The 21,444-nt window shown below is 45.1% G+C and overlaps 1 protein-coding gene across 2 annotated transcripts in view; it reads right to left on the reverse strand.

Moving 5' to 3' along the window:
• Positions 1 to 317: 317 nt before the first annotated feature.
• CDCP1 (CUB domain containing protein 1) overlaps positions 318 to 21,444 on the reverse strand; it is a 60,910-nt gene continuing 39,783 nt past the window's right edge. For both annotated transcript variants that reach the window (XM_001114659.5, XM_028844034.2), the window contains exons 5-9: positions 10,912 to 11,133; positions 8,861 to 9,241; positions 6,766 to 7,131; positions 4,656 to 4,743; positions 318 to 1,625 (exon numbers count right to left, since the gene is read on the reverse strand). In XM_001114659.5, coding sequence (XP_001114659.3) covers positions 1,196 to 1,625; positions 4,656 to 4,743; positions 6,766 to 7,131; positions 8,861 to 9,241; positions 10,912 to 11,133 — 1,487 coding nt within the window. In that variant the 3' untranslated portion in view covers positions 318 to 1,195. The remainder of the gene's footprint in view (positions 1,626 to 4,655; positions 4,744 to 6,765; positions 7,132 to 8,860; positions 9,242 to 10,911; positions 11,134 to 21,444) is intronic.

Genomic DNA, 21,444 nt, shown 5'->3' on the forward strand with positions numbered 1-21,444 from the left:
GATTATCCTGGATCTTCCTGGTGGGCTTTGTAAGTCAAAGAGGGAAATGGGAGGGTCAGTGACACAGTGAAGACATGTGAGAAAAGCTTGACCAGCCACTGGAGCCTGGGAATGCAGCCAGTTTCTAGAAGCTGGAAACGGCAAGGAACTGGCTTCTCCTTAGAGCCTTCAGAAGGAGCACAGCTCTGCTGACACCTTGATTTTCATTCAAGGACATCCATTTTAGAATTCTGATCCCCAGGACTGTAAGATAATGTGTTGTTTTTAAGTTACCAAGTGATGGGTTGCAGTGGCAACAGACAACTAATGCAGGGGGCCACTGTCCAGTATATATTTAAACATTTTTAGAGGACGAGAATATTCTCTAAATTTTTCTTTAAATGTCAAAGTATTCCTGCAGCTGGGAGAATCGCACATGGAAACTTAAGGAAATTTCTCTAATTGCTAGGACTACAGGACAATGGGATTCAAGATGAGTTTCCACAATGGGATAACCACAAGCCGACCTAGAGAATCAGGAAGTCTCTTATCAAAGCAGATATGTGTCAATGCTGCTCAAACACACACACCCTTTTCTGGCTGGACAGATTATAAATTATTCCCACCTCCCGGGGGACTGGCACACGTTTATCTAATGGTCGATAGAAGTCACAATGAAGACATCCAAACCAGTTAGCATGAGTTGTTACTAAGTCAGGTGAAGAAAGCTAGGTGGTTATACATTTGATCTCTTAAATGCACAGGACCACCAAATAAATAATAATAAAAAGGCACATTGTCATTTTCATCCTGGGGACCCCAGTGAGAGTAGGGATCTCAGGTAGGCTCCTTGGAATTGGAACTGTTGTCCTGAAGAGGGCAAGCCTCTGTTTAACACTCTGAATCCAGGGCTTGCTGCAACCCTATGCTAGGTGACTCAGGCCTCTCTCCTCTCATTACAGGCTGGCTAACCACACAGCCTGAGTTGAGAAGGACATGAGCTGTCATGACCGTATCCAGATGAGAATTCATCATTTTCAGTGTCTTGTGCTTAGAATGAGTCCACTGAGCAATGTGAAGTTGGTGGTGTCCAGGAAAATCTCCTGCTGTTCCTTCTGTATAATTCCTCTTCTTTAGGATTTCTGGTTAGGAACATGGATGGGTGTCTCAGTGCCCTGCTTTATGAAACTCAGCAAATTCCCTGGAAGGGATCAAGTTATTCTGCTGGCTCCACAGGCTCCTGAGTGTTCAGCAAGGGAATGTCTGTTTCCTTGCTGTTTACATCCCCGTTGTTGGGGTGGGAGAAGGTGTATGGTTCACTCTCGGACTCAGGAGGGGAGCAAGGAGGCAGCTCTTCAGCGGCCAACTTTGCAGTTGGGGCCCTGGAGCATATGGTGGGTGGGGAGGGAGGGCAGACCCCCATGGTGCCCTGGAACGGCCGGTAGGTGTCCACCTCGGGCTGCAGGAAGGACCCGCCGGAATCCTGTAGCAGATGCCCATACACCATGGTATCCTCGATGACTGCATATACATGGGAATCATTGTCCTTTCGCCCTTTCTGAAACTTTTTTGGCTGTCTTGGCATCTCGGTATTGATGTTGCCATTATAGACACCCACGGCGGGGCCCTTGTTTGTCTTCTTTTTCCTGTTTGGAAAAGGAACAAGACAGAAGTCAGAAAGGAAAGAATCTTAGATGGGTACCATTGCTATGGCCCTGCTAGAGCTTGGATTCTTTAGGGTTCTGACCATGTCTTCCCCAAATCCCTCAAATTGCTCAGCACTTGAAACTGAAACTCTGTCCTCAGTGAACATTTAGAAGGGACCTGATTTTGTCTCCAGTTTTCCAAGTGGAAACAGAGATCACAGGTGGCAGAAGAGTGGTTTAGAGAGGGCACCTCTAACACTATCTGTGCTCAATTCGTTTTTGATAAGATATGTGGTATCCAATGGTGGAAACATCTGACAATCCCTTTCCCCTCCTTTCTACCAGAAATAGGCAGTGTCCCAGCCCATCTCAACCACATCAGGCTCAGTCATGCCCAGGTCAACTTTCCCACAATCTTAGCACTTTCCCATAGCTCATGCTTTCTCTCTGTTTTGCCTGGGAAAAGCTCTGACCATCTAGATTCTAAATGGTGACACAAGAGACTCAAGAGTCCAGGTTGTATCTTAGTTTTCAGCATGAGTTGGTGAGAGGAAAACTCAGCATTAGCAGAGAGACCCAGTGCCTCAGCAGTCACCCCCAACAAAGGAAAGAGCTAAAAAGAAGACAAAATTCAGGCTGCAATGCCAGAGTTCTTCAATAACACCATTAGCATTTGGATTTTAATGTTCTTTGGTACTTGGACCTGCACGGGCATTAGTGCTTGCTGCCACAGAAAACAAAGCTTTGCTCCCCATCTTCATGAACCAAACAGCAAGGAATGCTGACTTTTTAGCTGACCAGTGATGCAAATGGAGGAGATTAGCTCAATTAGTGTAATGGACCATATAAGGCACAGGCTGGCAGTTCATGGTTGTGGACAGGCTCTCTGTAGTTTGCTGAGATAAAAATAAACCTGGTACCTTTAGCTTGTAACACTGAGCCCCTGGCCAGGATGATGGGTTCCTAAGGCTCCTGCCTGAAGCTCTGTAATGTTTGTCCCCACTAAAACTCTTCTCATGCTATCCTGAAACCGACTGTTTATTTGCCTGTCTCTTCAGTCCCCCCACCCCCATAGAAGAGATTGTCTTGCTCATCACTGTCCCCAGTACCTCAATGAATCCTAGTGCCCAGGAGACACTCAGGAAGTACCCACTTAGAGAACAAGTTGGATAGCATCGTCTCTCCTCATTCTCACTATACAACCTGTCCGTCCTCCTACACCAGCTTGGGCATGGATAGGCCTTATGCAAACCTGCCAGCCAGCAGCCTCACACAAGCAAGGCCTGTAGCAAGGCTGGGCTGATGATTCTCAGGCTTAAACTGGAGCTATTTCAAGATGAGGCAAGTGCTGGATCTCTTTCCTTGTCCAATTCCCTCCTGATAAGGAAGCTGGGGCCCAGTGTTAATGCCACGCTTCCCCAGCTGGGTGGGCTATTCCATGCACCCCAGATGGGAAAATTCCGAGAGAAACAGTAACATGATGCTTCCTTAAAAGCAGTCCTTTTTCCCCATGTGTTATAGGTACAGCCACTTCTCACAGAGAAAAGACTCCTGCAAGCCAGTCCTTCCTCATCAGCAGAGACATTTGTAGACACTCTTATTGTAGACCAGGAATTTCAGTTGTCTGCTCAGGTCCACAGTTAATTTTTGAAAAAGAATTTTTTGGCTGGGCATGGTGGCTCACACCTGTAATCCCAGCACTTTGGGAGGCTGAGGCGGGCGGATCACAAGGTCAAGAGATTGAGACCATCCTCGTCAACATGATGAAACCCCCGTCTCTACTAAAAATACACACACACACACACAAACAAAAATTAGCTGGGCGTGGTGGCAGGTGCCTGTAGTCCTAGCTACTCAGGAGGCTGAGGCAGGGCAATCGCTTGAACCCAGGAGGCGGAGGTTGCAGTGAGCTGAGATCGTGCCACTGCACTCCAGCCTGGCGACAGAGTGAGACTCTGTCTTAAAAAAAAAAAAAAGAAAAAAAAAAAAAGAATTTTTTGACGTTGGCTTTTTGGAAAGTGAAATCATGCTAAGGAAAATAGCTCTCTCTCCCATGACTTTAGTCAGAAATATGAGCAGAATTTATACAGTTTGGTGGCACCATGGACTCTGTTTAAAAAGGTCAACATTTTCCTTTTATAAAATAGAAGCTTGGCCTGGTGCGGTGGCTCATGCCTGTAATCCCAGCACTTTGGGAGGCCAAGGCGGGTGGATCACTTGAGGTCAGGAGTTCAAGACCAACCTGGCCAACAAGGTGAAATCCTGTCTCTACAAAAAAATACAAAAAAATTAGCTGGGCGTGGTGGTGTGTGCCTATAGTCCCAGCTACTTGGAAGGCTAAGGAAGGAGAATCATTTGAACCCAGGAGGTGGAGGCTGCAGTGAAATGAGATCATGCCACTGGCAACAGAGCTTATAATAAATTATATATATATAAAATAAAATATAATAAATAAAACAGAAGTTGTCCTCCTGAGGGGATGGAAAGAGAGACTGAGGCAGTTAACTGGGCCTTCCTTCCTCTTGGCCACAGGCCTGCCGTCTGTAATATACCTGGAGCCCAATAGACAAGGATAAAGCAGTTTGCTTAAGAAACTGCAGGAGAACAAGCTGGGACAACACACATTCATTCTCCTTAAGGTGACGGAGGGAGTGGTTTAAGAGGCACAGTCTGGCAGAGCCTAGTGAGCATTTTCTTGCCAAGATCACCCCTGCTTGATCAATCTACTAAGCAAACAGCACACTGCTCGCAGGGGACTTGTGCTGAGGCAGCTGCACCATGAACTACAGGTGAAAATGTCACATGTGATTTTTATCCCCGCCTCACCCCCAGGCGTGGATAAAAATCCCAGGCATGGGATTTTTTTTTTCTCCTGAAAGCATGACTCACATCTGGCAATACTGTTTAACATTGATCTTTGGGGGAAAAAATGGGAAGCAAGAAAACAAAGTCAATAATTAACAATCCACCCAGTCTGTGTGATCTGAGGAGGCGTCAAATCAGATAAAGAGAGTAAGAGATTCCACCTACTTCTTTTTCACACAGCAAATGATGAGTCCGAGGGCAGACAGCAGTACGGCTCCACCTCCCACCACTGTGATGAGGATGACAGTCAAGTCTGTGAGCAGAGACATGAAGAGACAGATAAAGAGGCAGCTGGGGTTAGCTCTACAACGAATTTGAGGCATCTCCAAAAGCAGCTGTCATCTTTCCGAAGGTGGAACGCCACACATGTGGCTCCTTGTGTGCATTTGGGGTGCCTCACATCACGAAGTGCTTATTTCCTGTCCTTTTGGATCTGGGTCAGCCAATAGAAGGCAACTGTGCCAGTTCTGGGCCTAACTTTTAAGAGGATGACAGCTTGCACTTTCTCTCTGAGAGACAGCCAGCCATTATGTAAGAAGTCTGACGATGCTGAGACCACCATGCTGTGAGGAAGCCCAAGCTAGCAATGTACAGACCCCACTGGGGAAAAAAACCAATCTAGTGAGAACCAAAGGCCCTCGACATATGTCTCCAGTAATTCTCCAAGCCATCCTCTCTATGTGTTCAAGGCTTCTGGTTGGGGCCCCAGATACCCTGGAGCACAGATAAGACACACTGCTATGCTCTGTCTGAATTCCTGATCCACAAATTGTGGGTAAACAAAATGGCTATTGCCTAAGCCACCACATTTTGCGGTAGTTCGTTTATAGCAATGAACAACTGAAACAAACTGAGGGACCTACCAGATCGACTCCAAAGGCTACTCCTGGCCTACACCAGGTGTGTTCCACCGATTGCCACAGTCTGTCTTGGAGAAGAGAAGAGCAGAGGAGGATAGGAGAAAGCAGGGAGTCAAAAGTCAGAAGTGAGGCAGCTAAAGGGAGGGTTGTTTCCTTTGTGCTGTCCTTTTCCTGCAGCTTCACAAACGAAAAAGAAAATAAATCAGAGGGGGAACCCTGTACCAAACAGAGATTTAGAATATCTTGCTTGTTCACCAAGAAAGCAAAAGGTGAGATCCAAAGGAAAGAGGAATGGAAAGAAATGACAGAAAGTGAATCTAAGAGACGAAAAAAACCCAGGAGGTAACCTATGAGTGTGGAGAGGTTTTCACTTGTGGCATTTGGCTCCCACCAGTTCTTTTGAGGCTAACCAGTTGTGCGGCTTGGATGGATCCTCAATCACACTGACCCCCAGAAAGGGAAAGGGAAAAAAGCAGCCTCCATGGTCCCTTCTGGTTCTGACACTGTGATGCTCTGTGCCTTCACCGAGTAAAGGGCAGACACGGCCTCACCACAGCCTGTCTTGCCACACCTGCATTCTGTTGCTTGATACCCTTCAGTGGTGCCCACGACTTTGAGGAACAAAGGCAAACTCATCATCCTGGCTTCAAGGCCTCCCATGGAGGGTATTTCATGGATTCCAACGTTTCACTGAGACTCAATAAAAAATCATGTACCTGTCAGACTTTTCAGGTCCCCATATTTTAATTCATGACACTGAATCCCATGGTACTTTTATGAGGTGGCTATTATCTACTCTCTGTGGATGAGGAAGACCACAGGTGTGGAGAGACTTCCCCTATGCAAAAGAGAGATGAATGGTAAAGGATGCTGGCAGACTGACTAAAAAAAATCTAGGCTGGCCAAAAGAATGCAGTTGAAGGGATGGCGTGAGTTCCTTTAGAGTATCAAAAGACCTTATATGCCTCCTCCAGTCTCTTGTGGATCTCTCTGCCTCTGCCATGAAAACAGCCCAGGCTGAAGGATAAGAGACCATGTAGTGTCAAGCCAAGTAATCTCAGTTGTCTCAGATGATCTTAGCTGAGCCTCAGCTTTTTGAAAGCACCAAGCTAAGATCAGCAAAGTCCTCTAGCCAACCTGCAGCTGCCAGCAGGTGCATGAATGACAGAGCCCAGATAAGTCCAGCTCACACCAAAACTGGGCCCAGATAACGTTGGAGCAATAACAGATGGCTGCTATTAAGCCACTATGTTCTGGGATGGTTTGTTACTCAGCACTATTGATGCAATAGCTGACTGATACATGGACAGCCAGGACTCAATCTGTGTTTCTGACTTGTCTCCAGGCTTGCTCCCTATCCTCCAGCTGACAATTTCCTGTTTATCACTATCCCCAAAGACCCTGAAGGCCCTTACCCACAGTCCTTGGGGTAAGTGTCACCCAGAAGAGCAGGTCTAGCTGCTTGCCGCTCGCGGGGCTGCAGTTAGAAATGTTGACCCAGAAGCTGTGATGGTGGAATCTCGGTTTGGGGAGCGCATCCTCGTCCAGGCTGAAGATCTCCTCAGCCCGGGTCCGCTGCTCCTGGATGATCATGAATGCACGCCCTGTCTGGCACACCACGCCGGTCCGCTCCTTAAAGAAAGTCAGGCAGGCCACCTGGTCTCTGGGCACGCTGATGTTCCAGGACACTGAGGTGAGGGATGGCAGGCCCCGGTCCCAGTTGGGGGTCCTCAGATAGACCTTGCTTTTTGTGTCGGGGGTCACCGTGAAAACGCCTTCCTCTGCAGGAAAGGGAGGGAGATCCAGACAGATGTTTCATTCAGTCAACATGGAGAGGAAAGGGAGCGGTGGGGGAGATGAAGTCCAACTGTCCAGACTGGGGCTGTCTAACAACTTTCTGCGATGATGGAAATTTTCTGGATCTGCACCGTCTGATAGGGTAGGCACCAGCTACACGTCTGCTGAGCCTTGAAATGTGCCCAGCATGACCAAAGAACTGCATTTTAAATTTGTTTCATGTTAATGTATTATTATTAGTTATATTTGAGATGGAGTCTCACTCTGTTGCCCAGGCTAGAGTGCAGTGGCACAATCTCAGCTCACTGTAACCTCCACCTCTCAGGTTCAAGCAGTTCTCCAGCCTCAGCCTCCTGAGTAGCTAAGACTACAGGCATGAGCCACCATGCCCGGCTAATTTTATGTACTTTTAGTAGAGATGGGGTTTCACCATGTTGGCCAGGCTGGTCTTGAACTCCTGAGCTCAAGTGATCTGCCTGCCTTGGCCTCCCAAAGAGCTGGGATTACAGGCATGAGCCACTGTGCCCAGCCTCATATTAATTTAAATTCAAATAGTTACATGTGGCTAGCACCACTGTATTGGTCAGTGCTGGATCAGTCTCAGTCAGAGTAGGTACTCAGGACTTTTGAAAAAAACAAAACAGGCAAACAAAAACCAGGCTAGTTTCCCAAACTGGTGGTTATCTCAGCTTCCCTTCAGAAATGCTCTCAACGTAGCTACTACGTTCATCTACTGCCCTGCTCCAGGGTGGGGCTGGTATAGACTGATTTCTGTTTCGGAGATTAAAATATCTTCAGGTTCTGGGAAGAGTTCTGGAACTGCAAAGCTGAAAGAGCTCCTGACATGTCAACTAATCCCTTCCTTACCTTCAGGAGAGATAAAACCCACACATTCCACACTGATGAGAATGTGTCTTATTTGCAAAGACTCCTTGGAAGGAGTTTCTCTGGTAACCTTGGAGATATCAGGCAGCCTGGACCCACTTTGACCTTATGACCAAAGATTCTTCTCCCTCCCACTCACACCTCGGAGAGTAAGAGTATGAAATAAACATCGAACGAAGGTCTTGGTCAATTTTAAAATGGCCTCTAACTTAATGTGCTTGGAGCAACTTGTAATGGTGACTGTGACTTTTAAAGTCAACCATGTAGAAGTCACATTGTGAGCCATTTAGACCTCATTTATTGCCTCAGAACATGGAGACCACATGCCAGCCTCCCAGGAGGGTCGTGTCTGCCCAGCCATGCTGCTGGACTCTGGCTCCGGAGACTCACCTCCCTCCCAACGCTCCACCTTCTGGGCTCTCTGCACTGCATTCTGAATTGTAAAAGCAGAGTCATAAAAATGTCTGCCTAAGGATTTTTATGTCACTACCTTAAAAATCCGGGACTGGGGAATATTTGGCTATTTCTCATTTATGTCCTGCCTGCTTCCAAAAAAGACTCAAACCTGATTATGTGTTTTGCTGCCTACCAACCATCGCCTCCCACTGTCAGAAACATTTTTTATTTCTAATCTCAGGAATTTTCCATGCTAGGTTAATGGTAAAGTCAGGATTAGGACTCACTATCTTTCAAATTTCTTGTGCAAGGACCAGCATACTGAGCTATTCCTTCTCTCCAAACTCATAACTTAATTAAGGTGATCACAAAACTAAAATAAAACGAACACTTAAACTAAGGGGGCATGGAGATGCGGGAGACCCCCCTTACCTTTGAAATAAGGTATAAAGGACACTGTCAGGCCCTGCCTGGAGGCCTCTTGTCGGAAGCTGGGGGCAAAGGTGCGAAGGGTCACTGAGATGTTCTGCTTCACCTGGATCTGCTCGATAGAGCCTCCCGGGCAGAAAGAACCGAAGTACAGGTCCTGGCTGGGTATGGCACTGGCCACGAGGTAGCTGAAGCTGGTGTTGCAGGGCTTCTCATGCGTATGCTGCTGCAGCTTCTGGGCTGGCACCAGCACCAGGCTGAGCCTGTCTTTGGGCACCAGCAACTTCCAGGAGAAGTCATGCAGCTCCACAGGCAGGTGGAGGATGTCACTGGGCACCTGGAGTGAGTAGGACTTCCTTTGGCAGTACCGGTGGTCTGTGCAGCCTGGAAGAAGTGGGGCATGCTAGCCATGGACACAGGAGACCACAAGTGCACCCTCCCCAGCTCTCCCGTCAGCCTGAGGTTGGGGGTCTGCATGCTGCCCTGCGTTTCCCTTCCATCTCTCTTTTCCCACCTTGCCCTCCACTTCTGGCTCCTCTGTGTACCTTTTCTAGCGGTCCCTCTGCTCTCTCACATTCTTACTGTTTACTAAGCTGGCAAACAAACTTCTGGGTAGTACTCAGGGTCGAAATTTCCTCTCCTTTTTTGCTTAAGTTCTTTCTTCTGTGTATTTGTGTCTTAGATGCTAAGTGTCATGGGGCGGGGCACAGGTTTCACTCCACCCAGACATGTTGCCCAGGAGGCAGTTCTGGGCAGTGGTTGGAGCTGTGAGTGGTGTTGGGGAGATGTCAGTTCGTCTTCTGACTCTGCCACTTCCTAACAGGGTGTTCTCGGGCAGGTTACTTTGCCTCTTGTGGCCTTAGTTTCTGCATTTGTAGAGATGCTAAGAGCACACATCAGAAGTCACAGTAGCCCAGCAGGGAGGTGGCTGTTGGTTTACTGGCCTTCAGTCATCAAACATTTTTTTTTTTTTTGAGACGGAGTCTCGCTCTGTTGCCCAGGCTGGAGTGAAGTTGTGCAATCTTGGCTCACTGCAACCTCCATCTCCCAGGTTCAAGCGACTCTCCTGCCTCAGCCTCCCGAGTAGCTGGGATTACAGGCACCCGCCACCATGCCCGGCTAATTTTTTGTATTTTTAGTAGAGATGGGGTTTCGCCATGTTGGGCAGGCTGGTCTGGAACTCCTGACCTCAGGTTATCTGCCTGCCTTGGCCTCCCAAAGTGCTGGGATTACAGGCGTGAGCCACTGAGCCTGGCCGATCAAACATTTTTTAAGTGACTAGTGCATGTCTAGCACCGGTAGGGGCTACCTGGATGAAAAACAGAACGAGCCAAAGTTCTTGACGTCAAATCGCAGTCTTGTGTGAGAGAAGACAAGAGGGCAGTGAGTATGGAAGTGGGGGTGTGGGGTGTGGGGTGTGGGGGGATGGGGATGGGACAGGCTGGAAATCTGAGCAAAAGAGGAGAGGATCTCACAAGAGGAAGATTGGAAGGCTGGGCAGAGAGACATAAGCCTGAAAATGGGGCAGTGTGACACACTTCTGAGGGCTGCAGGCTCCACCTGAGGCTGGTCCCAAAGGGATGTGTTGACACTCTGCTTGCCTCTTGGTCACCCTTGCTCACTTGCACTGTGGGTGGGTTTTTTTTTTTTTTTTTTTTTTTTTGAGTCTTACTCTGTTGCCCATGCTAGAGTGCAGTGGTGCAATCTCGGCTCACTGCAACCTCTGCCTCCCAGGTTCAGGCGATTCTCCTGCTTTAGCCTCCTGAGCAGCTGAGATTACAGGCGCCTGCCACTATGTCCATCTAATTTTTGTATTTTTAGTAGAGAAGGGGTTTCACCATGTTGGCCAGCTGGTCTTGAACTCCTGACCTCAAGTCATCCACCAGCCTCAGCCTCCCAAAGTGCTGGGATTACAGGCGTGAGCCATCGTGCCCGGCCAGATGGGCCTTTTTGATCACATGATTTACAATGTACCGAGGGAACCCCACTAAGGCAAGGCAGGGAGAGAAGAGCTGGTCACAGCCCAGGACAAATACACTAATTCAGGGGCGTACTTATGTTTTTTTCCACATTCATCCACAGACGTGTCAGATTATCACAAAGGAAGGAGATTTTGTGTTTGGAGCCAGATGTCAGGGTGAGGTTGGTGCTGCAGGTCCGAGATTCTAGACACACGAAACAGCCAGGGACAAACTTGCGGCTCTGTTTGACGGGCCGTGGCTCGATGGTAAGTGACGTGGCTCGCTCATTACTCAAGTCAACCACGTAGATTTTATCTGAAACCACAAACAGAAAACAGGTATGAAGCATGGATCAGCAGCAACCACAGGAAACGGCTAAAATTGGTAGAAAACCTCTCCTGAGGAAGAAAATGGCATATCAGATCATGGATGGATAATGCTGGAAAAACATATTATTAAAGCAACATTACAATAACTATAAAATAAAATTAAAAAGAAAAATAACGGACTTCACTGCAATAAAAACAAAGAGAAAATCATCATAAATGTGGAATAAACACAAACTATAAAAGTTAAAAAAAGATTAAAATATCCGTCTGATGATAGGTGCTACAAATAAGGTTAAAGGACAAGGCACACAACGGGAGAGAGTGTTTGCAATAAAGAAGGATTGAGCAGCTCTCGGAAAAGGAGACATAAATGACCAAATATTTAAAATACAGAAAGTTCTTAATGTCACTTGCAATTAGAAAACGCAAGTTAAAACGAAGTGTTACTGTATCCCACTCCTCAGATCTGGGGGAAAGGTAGCCGGTGGGAGCCTGGAACAGCCTGTTACAGAAACATGGGAATTAGTAAAAGAATGAACTCTTGTCCCTTCTGGGAACCAAACAGCGTGACATGGCCATGTGTGCCCACGTTTAACTGCAGCACTGTGATTGTGGAAAACTAGAGACCACCTTATGCTGGAATAGATAAACTATGGGGACATTCACAAATGGAATATTACGCAGCTGTTAAAAAGAATGAGGGAGGCAGGGCACAGTGGTTCACAGTTGTAATCCTAGTACTTTGGGAGGCTGAGGCGGGCGGATCACCTGAGGTCAGGAGTTCAAGATCAGCCTGGGTAACATGTTGAAACCCCATCTCTACTAAAAATACAAAAATTAGCCAGGTGTGGTGGCACATGCCTATAATCCCAGCTACTTGGGAGGCTGAGACAGGAGAATCACTTGAACCCAGGACGCGGAGGTTGCTGTGAGCCGGGATTACGCCACTGCACTCCAGCCTGGTGACAGAGTAAGACTCCGTCTCAAAAAAAAAAAGAGGGAGGTTTGAAAACCTAAATATAATATTGAGCAAAACAGCAAGTTGTAGATAATATGTAGAATATGATACAATGCAGATGGTAAAATCTCTCTGTGAAACAAAAATAGCTATTTATGTGTACAGACTTATGTATGCAGGTGAAGAGAAAAAACATCTGGAGAGAAATATGACAAATCTGTGACTGTGGTTACCCCAGAGGGGGAACCTGGGAGTGAAGACAGACTGGGTCGTCAAGGAGGATTTTAGCTTTGCCTATAATATTTAAATTTCTAACAAGAACATATTTACCTATTTCTTGTATCATTTGGAAAACTGCCAGATTACTGGTCATTTAGGTGATTTCTATAATTTTGCCATTAGAAATAAATGAATAGTGCCAGACATGGTGGCTCACACCTGTAATCCCAGCACTGTGAGAGGCTGAGGCAGGTGGATTGCTTGAGGTCAGGAGTTGCAGACCAGTCTGGCCAACATGGTGAAACCTTGTCTCTACTAAAACACAAAAATTAGCCAGGCATGGCGGCGGGCGCCTGTAATCCCAGCTACTAGGAGGCTGAGGCAGGAGAATCACTTGAACCCAGGAGGTGGAGGTTGCAGTGAGCCGGGATCACGCCATTTCACTCCAGCCTGGGCAATAGAGCAAGACTCTGTCTAAGAAAAAAAAAAAGAAAGAAAGAAAAGAAAAAAAAAAGAAAGAAAGAAAGAAAAAAGAATAGGGATACCTTTTCAATGCTTTAGAATAGATTACCAGCTTGGTTTATAAAAGAGTCATTTCACTTTTTAATGTTATCCCTAGAAAGTTCTATACCACAGATGCCTGGGGATCAACTTCTACAGAGTTGCTTTTGAATTTCATTCATTCTTTTGTTAAAAAAAAAAAAAGCATCAGATTAGGAAGGCACCTGTGCAAAGTGGTGCTAACTTTGCAATTCAAGGGTGTTGGCAATATCACCCATCAGCGCCAGTGAAGGAGTTCAGTTCTAGCTGGGAAAGCTCTGTTTCCAAAGAGGCCTGCTAAACTTCCTTCTTCCTCCTAACAGGAACCATATAATTGATGGAATCGCTCCTTTTGAACTGGCTGCAGGGAAGCTCGGTGTCAAATTAGAAGCACAATTAGGAAAATGTTTTATGGCTGTCATATCTGTTAATTACCTGCCGTAGTTCTTACTATTTCCCATGTAAATTTTGACATCATATCCAATAGTGCTTTAATTAGAGAGACGCCATGTCTAGAGCTGAAGTATATATTCTAATGCTGCTAACTTAAAATATAATTCGATTTAGAAAATAGTCAGCTTTTCAATCACCTAGCCCCACATCCAGCTCATTTCCACTGTCTTTCAAAACTCACCTTCATTGTTACCTCCAGGACACCTCCCCACCCCAAAGCTGTGTTAGGAGCCCCTCTGCTTCTGCAGTCCCAGCTTACCTTTACCAAGGCCCAGCCACACAATGCAGCAGTCTCCCCATCCGCTCTTCCCTCATTTCCATCTTACCAAAGCCATGCATGCACATACTTTAAAGCAGAGATTCTCAGCCTTTATTATTATTATTATTATTATTATTATGGGGGACAAAGTCCCACCCTGTCACCCAGGCTGGAGTGCAGTGGCTTGATCATGGCTCACTGTGGCCTCAACCTCCCAGGTTCAAGCCATTCTCCTGATTTAGCCTCCTGAGTATCTGTGAAACAAAACAGCTATTTATATGTACAGACTTATGTATGCAGATGAAGAGGAAAAAGATCTGGAGAGAAATATGACAAATCCGTGACTGTGGTTATCCCAGGGGAGGAGCCTGGGATAACCACAATAAAACACGCTCTGTTCCATTGCTGCCTATGGATCTTTCAGTTTCAGGCTTCCTACTCAGGAAGATGTGGATTTCCCCTCCTTACCCCACACCCCCCTCCACACCCCACACCTCCACAACACAGCACAGACTAGCGAGCACTCACACCACACAATTCCCATTCCCATTTCCCCATCTTCCTGATAGCGTCATATTTTCAGCTAGATCTTCATTCTGTGTTTGTGTAATCGTGACTATGTAATAATATTAACGGTGTTTAGGTAGACTATATTGCATACTATAATTATTTTTCCTTTCTGCATACAATTTTGTGTTCCCTGGAGTGAATTATTGTCATTTTAATCATTTCCTTAGTTTCTATGTACTTATCAGTAACTTGATACCCAAACTCTCTCCCACTTGAATAAATCGCCTTTCAATAAATTTGAAAACATTAGGTACTTCCTCAACTTCTGAAGAACTCTCTCCAGAGTCTTTTCAATGCTCTAATCTAAAGGGGCTGCTCTAGACGCCTGGTGCCCAGATGTGGTCCTGGATCTCTTTCACTGTCATCGTGGGATTCCCTTTGCTTCTCCCTTGGACTAGATCCTGGGCTTCCTGGATCCATCTTTTCTTTCTTTTTTTTTTTAAATGTTTACTTTCTTTTTAGGTGGATTACAGCCTTCAGGTGCTTCTCGAGAAAGTATATATGGGGGTCAATTTTTTTAGATCTTGTAGGTCTAAAAATGTCTTTATTCCACCTTCACACTTAATTGTTTGGCTTGGTATAAAATTCTAGGTTGGAAATAATATTCCTTCAGAACTTGAAGATCTTGCTCCATTGTTTTGTAATACTCAGTGTTGCTGATAAACTTTATTGCCATGTGGTTTCTTCTTCTTCTGTATAAAACTTTTTTACCTCTTCTCTAGAAGCTTGTGGGGTCTCTGTGTCCCTGATGTTCGGAAATTTTACAAAACTGTGCCTTGGTGTGGGTCTGCTTATATCCATTGTGTTTGGTGGTCCCTTCCAGTTGGCAACTGATATCCATCAGTCCTGGCAAATGTTCCTGAAATACTTTGTGATGATTCCCTTCCTTCTATTTTTTCTGTCTAAAACTCCAACTATTTGGATATTGGGCCTCCTTGATTGGTCCTTGAGTTTTATATTTTCTCTTCCTTTCTATCTTGTTGGCTTTTTCTTCACTCTACTTTCTAGGAGATATCCTCATCTTTATCTTTCAGCCCTTTTGACTCTTTCATTTCCGCTAACGTATTTTTAATCTCCAAGAGTTCCTTTGAACTCTTGGAGATTAAAAAGGAGCTTTCTCCTGCAAGCCCTTTTTAAAAATTACAACATGTTCCTTTTACATAAATGCAGCATCTCTTCTTATTAACTTGAGAGTCTTGATAGCTGATTTTGTTTTAGTTTTTTCTTCCCCTATAGTCTCTGTTTCCTGCAAGTGGCTTTTCTTCTATTCATTTGTTTTAGTCTTTGTATTTTTCATTAGCCTTCATCAGATGTCTGGGGATCTATACACTGCTCTTATTTAAAGTGAGGCACTAATGCTATTTGGAATAGCTCTGCTTGTTGACTGGGCTTCTCAATAGAGTGATATGGTCAGATTGCTTCCTGGGGAGCCCAGAACATCAATATCTTTGGGTCTCTTCTCTTAGGTTGGTCGGATGCCCTCAGAGAAGAAGTCATTCTCTACCAAAGGGAAGAAACACATCCATGTGTACCAGGGGTGAAGGATGAAGTCTCATGCTCAGTACTTCAATTTTACTCAATCCCCCGTGATCAGCTTAGTACCTCCACCTTCAATGTGACTGGGATCTTTGGTTCAGGGACTCTCATCTCAGAAAAAGAAACTTCTCTCTTCTGTCAGCTAAAGGAAGAACAGTTGTTTGGCTGCTTGTTGTCAAGGAGACCCTCTGGGGCTCCAGTGGCTCTTCCCACCTTAGCCCCACATTTGCCCCCAGTTCTGGAGGAGACTTGCTGCCAATTCTTGAGGCTTTGCAGGATAAAGCAGATTTCTTCTTGGTTTTTCCCACTGTTGCCCTTTCACGTCTGCTGGATCAGTTATCACCTTTCTACTTTACGAAATGTTATATTATTTCCTTTCCATTTCTCTTTTTCCTTGAATTTTATGCTTTTAAAAATATAAAAAAAACTGTACCTTAAAAATGTTTTAAAATACTTTAAAAATGTCCTAAGAAAACCCATTATTGTAGGGTGTATGAAGGGGGTAAAGCCATCTTTAACGGGAAGTCATGATTTTCCTTTTACTCGTTCATCTTTCCCACCAGAATGTGAACTACATGGCTCCACATAACTGGTATATGGTAGAGGATCAATTACAATGTTAGGCTGTTCATCCTCATGATATGCTTGAGAGGGAGTGTGTAAATCAGCTGAGGCTAAATTATGCTGCAACAACAAATGATCCCCAAATCTGAATGGTTAGAATAACAATGGTTTATGTCTTGTTCACTTTACATATTCATTGTGAGTTGGCTGCAGCTCTGGCTTATGTCTTCTGAATTCCAGATCCAAGTTGAAGAAGCCTCTATTTGTGACACAGCAGTCTTGCGACAGAGTTTGAAAACCTGAACCACATGATGAGTGCTGAGGCTTCTCTCAGAAGTGGCAGGCTCACCTCTGTTCACATCTCATTGGCCAAAGCAAACCCACCTGGCCAAGGCTGTGGTCAATGCAGTATCAAGTCTAATCCTCCCTCAGGAGGGGTGGTGAATATTTTAGAACAAAAATGCAATCTAGCATAGTAGGCATTATCACTACCGTTTCGCAGACAGAGAAACTAAGGCTAGGAAGTGGTGAGACTGGCATTGAAGTTGACATCTTCCTGATCACAAAGCCTGTGCTCTTTCTACGATGCTCACTGCTTCCTGAGACCCAACTGCCTCTCCTCTAGCCTGGTGGCTGCACTGAGGAGACAAGAAATTGTGTGGGCCCTGGGACTGGCTTCATGCAGCTCACTTATAGATGACACACTCATGGAAAAACTCTGCCAACTGCCATCCAGTTTCAAGACGATAGTGAAGTTGTTCCTTGATGTGCTGTAGAAGTGTATTAAATGTGTCATGTGCCGGGTGCAGTGGTTCATGCCTGTAATCCCAGCACTTTGGGAGGCCGAGGTGGGCAGAGCCTGAGGTCAGGAGTTCGAGATCAGCCTGCCCAACATGGAGAAACCCCGTCTCTACCAAAAATACAAAATCAGCCGGGCGTGGTGGCACATGCCTGTAATCCCAGCTACTCAGGAGGCTGAGGCAGGAGAATCACTTGAACCCGGGAGGCGGAGGTTGCAGTGAACCGAGATCGCGCCATTGTACTCCAACCTGGGTGACAGAGCGAGACTCCATCTCAAAAAAAAAGAAAAAAAAATGTGGTGATGCTTGCTTTTGTTCAACAACCGTTCATCAAATATGTACAGAGGGCCTGTTTCTACTTTCAACACTATGCTCCAGTGTTGGTACACACAATAAATAGACTTTTCCTTAGAGAAGGTTGCAATTTAAATGTGCATTAGGTAATACTGTTTTTATTATCTTCTTTTTTTTTTTTTTTTTTTTGAGATAGAGTCTTGCTCTGTCACCCAGGCTGGGGTGCAGTGGCGCGATCTCGGCTTACTGTAACCTCTGCCTCCCAGGTTCAAGTGACCCCCCATCTCAGCCTCCCGAGTAGCTGTGATTATAGGCACTCGCCATCATGCCTGGCTAAGTTTTGTACTTTTGTAGAAACAGGGTTTCACCATGTTGGCCAGGTTGGCTTTGAACTCCTGACTTCAGGTGATCCGCTGCCTCGGCCTCCCAAAGTGCTGGGATTACAGGCATGAGTCACCATGTCTGGCACATCTTCATTTTATAAAATACAAATTTAAAGCTTAGAAAGGTTAAGTAGTTTGCCCAACTTACACAGCTAGCTAGTGGGTAGTACCCAACATCCAAACATACCATCTTAACCTTTCCTTTTAATATCTTCCCTTGATTAAAAATATATATATATATTTGCTGGGCATGGTGGCTCATGCCTGTAATCCCAGCACTTTGGGAGGCTGAGGTAGGCAGATCACTTGAGGTTAGGAATTCGAGACCAACCTGGCCAGTATGGTGAAACCCTGTCTCTACTAAAAAAAAAAAAATTATTATTGTTATTTTGAGACATTTTCACTCTGTCAACTCTGTCACCCAGGCTGGAGTTCATGGCTCACTGCAGCCTCCGCCTCCTGGGCCCGAGTGATTCTCCCACTTCAGTCTCCCAAGTAGCTGGGACCACTCCCTAGTAGCGCATGCCACCACACCCAGCTATTTTTTGTAGAGACAGGGTTTTGCCATGTTGCCCAGGCTTGTCTCAAACTCCTTTGGGCTCAACCAAATGTGCCTGCCTCGGCCTCCCAAAGTGTTGGGATTACAGGCGTGAGCCACCACACCTGGATTTTTTTTTACAAATAAATTACACATAATAAAATACACAGATCTTAAGTGTTCAGTGTGATGAATCTGTACAATTTTGTAATATCCATTGTATCGATCACCCAAAGAAAGATCTAGAACATTCTTATCATCTGAGAGTTTCCTTTGTGCTCTTTTCTAGTCAGTTTCCCCCAACTTCCCATCCCCTAAAAGGCAAGCATTTTCTCATTTCTATCACTGCAGATTCTGGCTGCCCTGGAACTTCACAGAAATGGAATTGTACAGTACATACTCTTTTGTCTATGGCTTTTTTTCTCTCCACAGAATGATGTTTTTAGGGTTCATCCATGTTGTTCTGGATATCGGTCATCCTTTCCCTTGTTATTCCTGAGCAGTACTCCATGAATGAGCATATCACATTTGTTTATCCATTCTTCTATTGGTGATTTAGATTGTTTTCAGTTTTTGACTTTTATGGATAAGACTGCTATGAATATCCTTTTACAAGTGTTTCAGTAGACACATAGTTTCCTTTCTCTTGAGTAAATACCTAGGTGGGTCATAGGTAGGCACTATGCTTTGAATATGGCTTTTCCCCACCCAAATTCATATTGAGGTGTGGTCGGTCCCCAGTGGGGCAATGTTGGGAGGTGGTGCCTTTAAGAGGTGATTAGGTTGTTAAAATAGATTAATCTCTTTCTCACAAGACTAGGTTAGTTCCATGGGAGTGGATTAGTTTTCACAAGAGTGGGCTGCTATAAAGCTAGGCTGCCTGTCATGTTTTCATCTTTTTCACATGTGCCCGCTTCCCTTGCCACTCCTCTGCTACATTATGGCACAGCAAGAGGCTCTCATCAGAAGCTGAGCAGATGCTGGTGCCATGCTTCTTGGACTTTCCAGTCACCAGAATCGTGAGCCGAATAAACCTCTTTTCTTTATAAATTACCTAGTCTCAGGTATTCTGTTATGGCAACACTAAATGGACTATGAGAGTAGGTATAAGTTTAACTTCATAAGAATCTGCCAGCCAATTCTCCCAGGTGGTCATACCATTTGACACTCCCACGAGCACTCCATAAGAGCTCTGTTGCCCTCCATTCTCACCATCATTTGATGTTCTCAGCCTTTCTTGTTTTAGCTATTCCAGTGGGTGTGAAATGCTATTGTGGTTTTACAGTTTATGCTTCTTTTGAAAATTTTTGTATAATAATCAGGTGGACTGTGGTGAGACACCTCATGTCCCAGCTAAAACAGAAGTGCAGTTTATTGATTCTGGGGGCAAGACAGACCTCCTGTTATGAGGAGGCTCTCCATAATAATCACACTTCACTCCACTTTCTATTTTGCATTTGCACCTCATTCATTAGTCATTTTACACATGTTCTTTCCACATTTCTTTTGGTTGGATCTCAAAATAACCTGAGGAACCTGAGGGGTAGACGCAGTTAATTTTCCTGCTGCCTACAGAATGTTTTCATATGTGGCTTCAGCAGGCAAAACAGGGTGGAAATATGCAGCCTTCGCCTCTCATAGATGGGTGTTTTAAATGTAAAATTACCTATTAACATTCATAAATCTATGGAAAGACAAGACAGATCTTTACTCAGTGTGTTCTGTGTGCTTTGACAAGTTGCCTTATCTTACCCTCACAACATGGGGGGAAGGAGGAATGACTACTGTTATTTTACAGCTGAGAAGGTTGCAAATTAACCGCTCAATGTTCCCTAATAAAGGGGCAGATCTGTGATCTGGACACAGTTTCCTGCCTTGAAAGAATCCCATAGTTTTTCCACAACATTGCAGATGCCTTCATATAAAAAACATTTGAGGCCGGGCATGTGGCTCACACCTGTAATCCTGGCACTTTGGGAGGCTGAGGCGGGCAGATCACCTGAGGTCAGGAGTTTGAGACTAGCCTGACCAACATGGAGAAACCCCATCTCTACTGAAAATACAAAATTGGCTGGGCGTGGTGGTGCATGCCTGTAATCCCAGCTACTCAGGAGGCTGAGGCAGGAGAATCGCTTGAACCCAGGAGGCACAGGTTGTGGTGAGCTGAGATCGTGCCATTGCACTCCAGCCTGGGCAATAGGAGCAAAACTCCATCTCAAAAAACAAACAAATAAACAAACAAAAACATTTGAGCCTGACATTTAACGCCCAACCCCCACCAAAAGAAAACCCTTCACTATTTAATAGTTATGGACACTGTTTTAAAAGCCACACTGGGGACCTTTGAAGGGATTAGGTTACTGACTGATGTTTCATAAAGGCCCCTAACCATTTTTGTGGTATCTATAGATACACATTTTTTTTTTTTTAATGGACTCCATGGGAATAAGTCAAAGGCCATAATACCTGTCAGCTCTGGCAGGACAAATTCATGGAGCACAAGTTACCCAACAACAACAAAAAACAAGAAGCAAAACCAAATCCAATAATTATTTAAGGTTCCAGGTGGCTTCTGGAGGTTATAAAAGCCAAAAAAGGAGCAATGTATCTGCTTCTACAACCAGCATTTACCCAGAGTGGTTAACAAAGTATCCTGTGTAACACACTGGAAATGCACATCTGCTTTTCATATGTGACTCATGGTCACCCAGAAACCCACCGGTTTTGAAGATAATTGTTTGTTTGGTATATTCAGGAAAGCAAACAGAGTTTCCAAAAGCTAGAAGAGGATGCATAAAACAGTAGGCTAGTAGGCTAGAAGGCTCTCCCTAAACAGCATAATATAGATGGGTAGAATACTGTGTCATAACTCATATAATCATTATCAGCAGGGCCACTTGAACCTTTAGAAATTACACAAAGAGAGAAACAGGCTGCCTGGTGAAAGTGGTAATAACATCAGGCATGACATGGTAATATTGTGCTATCAAAAAAGAAAGGAGAGGGTGCATTGTGGAGCACTTAAAAACAAGATTTGTTTGGTGAACATGAACTGAGCTCTCAGACATCCCTGGTTTGCACATTGTGGGCAGCTGAAGCCATCACTGCTTACAGATGTGGTCACAAATGGCCACATCAGTTATTCCTCAGTTCCTGGGTAATTGTACATGACTCAACTTAAAA

The sequence above is a fragment of the Macaca mulatta genome, chromosome 2 (assembly GCF_049350105.2).
Source record: "Macaca mulatta isolate MMU2019108-1 chromosome 2, T2T-MMU8v2.0, whole genome shotgun sequence".
NCBI classification, from domain to species: Eukaryota; Metazoa; Chordata; class Mammalia; order Primates; family Cercopithecidae; genus Macaca; species Macaca mulatta.